Here is a 3748-nt window from a genome sequence, read left to right as displayed (position 1 = left end):
ACGCCATAAGCAACAGTAGATGCTCAATAATACCAGTAACATGGGAAATTCATACTTTTAGCAGCCCTTACCACACGATATGAATGATATGTATGATGATTTTCCATCTCAACAAATGTTATCGTGTTGTCTGTTTTTCCTTGAAAATAATGTTTCATTCACCATGAATATTTTCTTCATGAATCTGGATTAGTTTTAAATTAACAAAAGTTTACAATGGCAGATTCCGGACACTGAAATATGGACCAACATATGAAAAATTCCAACTTGGGGTCAAATGTGATGCCGGACTTCTCTTTTGCCTTCAACAACAAAATTTTTTCAGACCGCCAACTGCTGATAGAGATTATGCCAGATTTACAAAGACAGTCATATGGTATTGCTTTTCAATTTCATAATAAAATTTCCTTTGACAAAAGAGAAATCAAGCACTTCTCATCACATACTTAAATCACAATCAGCATTTGAAATTCTTTCACAGTGATATATTTGGCTAGATTGTTAAATGGATTATACTTTCTAATCATCTTTTTCAACATCACTTCGCCATGCAGACAATAAGGATGCAATTAGCCATGTTGGTAATTCTATGGAGATGGATTGTTCAAATAGTGCTTCTAGAGTTCGTATTATATATATTAATTCCGCTATATTGGCCGAAAAGAGTCCTTTTTTCAAGACAGTAAGAAAATTGTTTATCACTATCTGTTCATTCTTAATTTTGTTAGATATCTGACTGTACTTTTAAGTTTGTTATATATTTTTATATATTACTTTCTTACTTTCCCCAATTCCATTATGTCCCAGCTTTTCTCAAATGGAATGAGGGAATCAATGAAAGAGAATGCCACTATTTATTTAAGTCATGCAGGTACGGTTTAAATTTAGTTTTTATAATGGTTTTCGTCTTTATTATTTTGGTTTATTTTCAATTTTTATGGAAAAGATAGTTTGAATTTAAATTTTGTTAAGAAATATATACAGTGGTGTTTTATATTAAAACATGATAATTTTAAATTGAAATGATGAAGTCTTTTTTAACAATAACAGAGTAAATTATATTAGCAAAATAATGCCAAAGCACACAGAAAATACATTCATAGTTTTATGAGACAAGATGTAACAAAAGGTTTTAAAACTAAGCTAATTTGACCAGGTTGATTATGACCTTATCTTACAGTGTATAGAAAATGCCAAGTATATAACAGTATTTGGTTTGCATCAAAATTAAATTGGAAAGAGCTCCTAATCATCTATAGTGATTAAATTTTCGCATGAAGGGGCTGCATTGAAGAACAATGCAGACCGGGCTGCTACACTCTGATCGCACGAAAAAATTCACTTAATTAGCCATGCCAATCAACAAAATGATTGTCTGGTACCCTTCTTTGGTCTCCACAGCATAATTGTACTCGCAAGAGTGAATTTGGTGGCTCAGCTTAATTAGATGCTTGCTTCTCCATGGTAGCATGTGATTGGCACATTCCTGGCGTGCAGGGTGTCTATTTATAAACTCATAAATTAATAAAAACGTAATCATTGCCTCCCTTGAGTTTCCATTGAAACTCAACGTGAGTTTCCATTGAAACTCAACGCTCAGGGTGATAAAATTAGGGCTTGATTAGCCAGTCTGTCTGCTAGATTATTACAGTCTCTTAACACATGATGTGAGGAATTGATGTAAGTGCATTCAAGATTCTCTAATAGAGATGGCAAAGATTGAAGTCTAAAGGAAAGGTTTCCAAGGCAGGGTGATGAGATTTATATTGAACTTATGCTTATACTGAAAGGGATGAATCAGTATAATATTTTGTTTTTAATGAGGATTCATCAAGCATTCATTAGTTTTAGTTTTATTGCAGAGGAAGCGGCATTCATGGATTTATTACAGTTCATATACAGGGGAACACTAGAGGCGCGTTCTGCAACTGAGCTGCTAGATTTGTTAATGGTTGCTGAGAAATTCGGTGTAAAATCATGTGTCAATCATTGCACGCATGCCTTGCAGAACTCATCACCTTTCACAATAAAGTCTGCATTGTTTTTGCTACAGATTCGTCCCACCATGCTTACAAACACTGTACTTCTGCAACTAACAGACGCGGCAAACCGGTTTCTTATTCAATGTTTTAAACACACTTGCAAAGGGTAAGTTCTTTTACTCTAGGCCGTGCATGCTGTTTTTCCTTTTTCACTGGTTAAGGAATTTTAAGTATAATATTTTTATTTGAGTCATTTTGATTTAGATTTCAGAAATATTTTGGAATTTATGAAACAATTTACTTTGGGCTTGTTAATCATATTTTGAAATACTTCCAAAATCTGCAATTGAACTAAATTCAATAGCGACATCTTATTCACATATTTCAATATTTTTAGAAGACTTTGCATCTTGTGAATGATATATATTAATCTCATTAACCATTGTTGCTGATAAACAGTAAACTCGTGTTCCAAGACGAGCTTCTGAACCTTCCCTTAACTGTCATAGAGATGATTTTATCAAGGGATGAATTACCAGTTTCCAGTGAAGATGTAGTCTATGATTTTGTAATAAAGTGGGCCAGAAAGCATTATCCCAATTCAGACGAAAGAAAAGAAATTTTAGGTAATAAGCTTTGTCAATTAATACGCTTTCCAAATATGAGCCTTGAAAAGCTGAGGGAAGTTGTTGCATGCAATGACTTGGACATGTGCTCAACAAAGGCAGTAATAGAGGCACTTTTTATGAAGGCAGAAGCCCCTCAGAAGATTTTGAGATTTAATAGAAGGGCTTACCAGCAAAAGCCCTTTACAGTGATGCAGTATGATGCCCCTCATCCCTATTGCATGGCGGTCTGGAACCTGCACAAGGATGACTGCCAGCTATTCAAAGATGGACGACTGGATTTCCAGGATTTCATATTTGAGGGTTTGAACTTTCGACCCGTCGTTTACCACGGTACAGACATCTATAGATTCAGTGTGGGTTTTCTCACTTCTGACCCTGAGGGCGGCGAGGATCTTTACAGCGATGGCAGTAATGGGGATCTGCTTGGTCAGCTCGACGAGAATACCATAATTCTCCACGATATTAACGCAGCGATTGATGACGGAGAGGATGTTGGTGAAATCGAATTAGTGTTTGAAGTACTGTCAAATGAGTACCGTGTGTTTTTGCCCGACTGGAGCGTTGTCCATCCGAAGAGCTTTCTGTCTCGAGGGGTTATGCTGGTGGCACCTCAGCTATACGGACCCGCGGTTTCACCTCATCTATACATCGATGACGTTATCTATTTCCGTCTCTGGCTAATACTTCACCCATAGTAAGCTCATTTGAATAGAATATAGTGGAATTCTTGACCGGTAGTAAGAGTTTGAGTTGAATTTCGAATTTGCAAGATTAAACTCGGTGACCTTAAGGTATTTCAGGTATTTCATTGCGTTATTGGTTTTATGAATTCATTCCTTATTAAAGGATCATTCCAATATTTGTATTATTTCTTTTTTTTTTTCATTTTATATAAATTTCTTATTTGGTTCATTTTATATATATTAAATTTTATTAATGAAAAAAGAAATTTTAAAATCTTATGGGGGTGTGTTTTGGAAGACGCTAGTATGAAATAGTAGTTGTATTATAATTGACTATTTGAATTTCATTTTTTTCACTTTATATAAATTTTTTATTTGGTTCATTTTATAGATGTTAAATTTTATTAATGAAAAAAGAAATTTTAAAATTTTATGGGGTATGTTTTGGAAGACG

General features: G+C 34.4%; 1 protein-coding gene across 1 annotated transcript; it reads left to right on the top strand.

Annotated features, from left to right (window-relative positions):
* The first annotated feature begins 226 nt into the window (after window positions 1–226).
* On the top strand, window positions 227–3306 carry LOC149186048 (BTB/POZ domain-containing protein At2g46260-like). Its single transcript, XM_089409216.1, has 5 exons — window positions 227–376; window positions 555–682; window positions 808–871; window positions 1863–2148; window positions 2442–3306. Exons 1-5 carry the CDS (start codon window positions 241–243, stop codon window positions 3304–3306), a joined length of 1479 nt encoding a protein of 492 aa, XP_089265342.1. The 5' UTR covers window positions 227–240.
* Window positions 3307–3748: the final 442 nt, after the last annotated feature.

The sequence above is a fragment of the Pinus tabuliformis genome, chromosome 3_1 (assembly GCF_031772625.1).
Source record: "Pinus tabuliformis cultivar Carrire ecotype Pingquan chromosome 3_1, CPIR1, whole genome shotgun sequence".
NCBI classification, from domain to species: Eukaryota; Viridiplantae; Streptophyta; class Pinopsida; order Pinales; family Pinaceae; genus Pinus; species Pinus tabuliformis.
The sequence above is the reverse complement of the archived record's forward strand: the minus strand, read 5'-3'. Positions and strand labels throughout refer to the sequence as shown.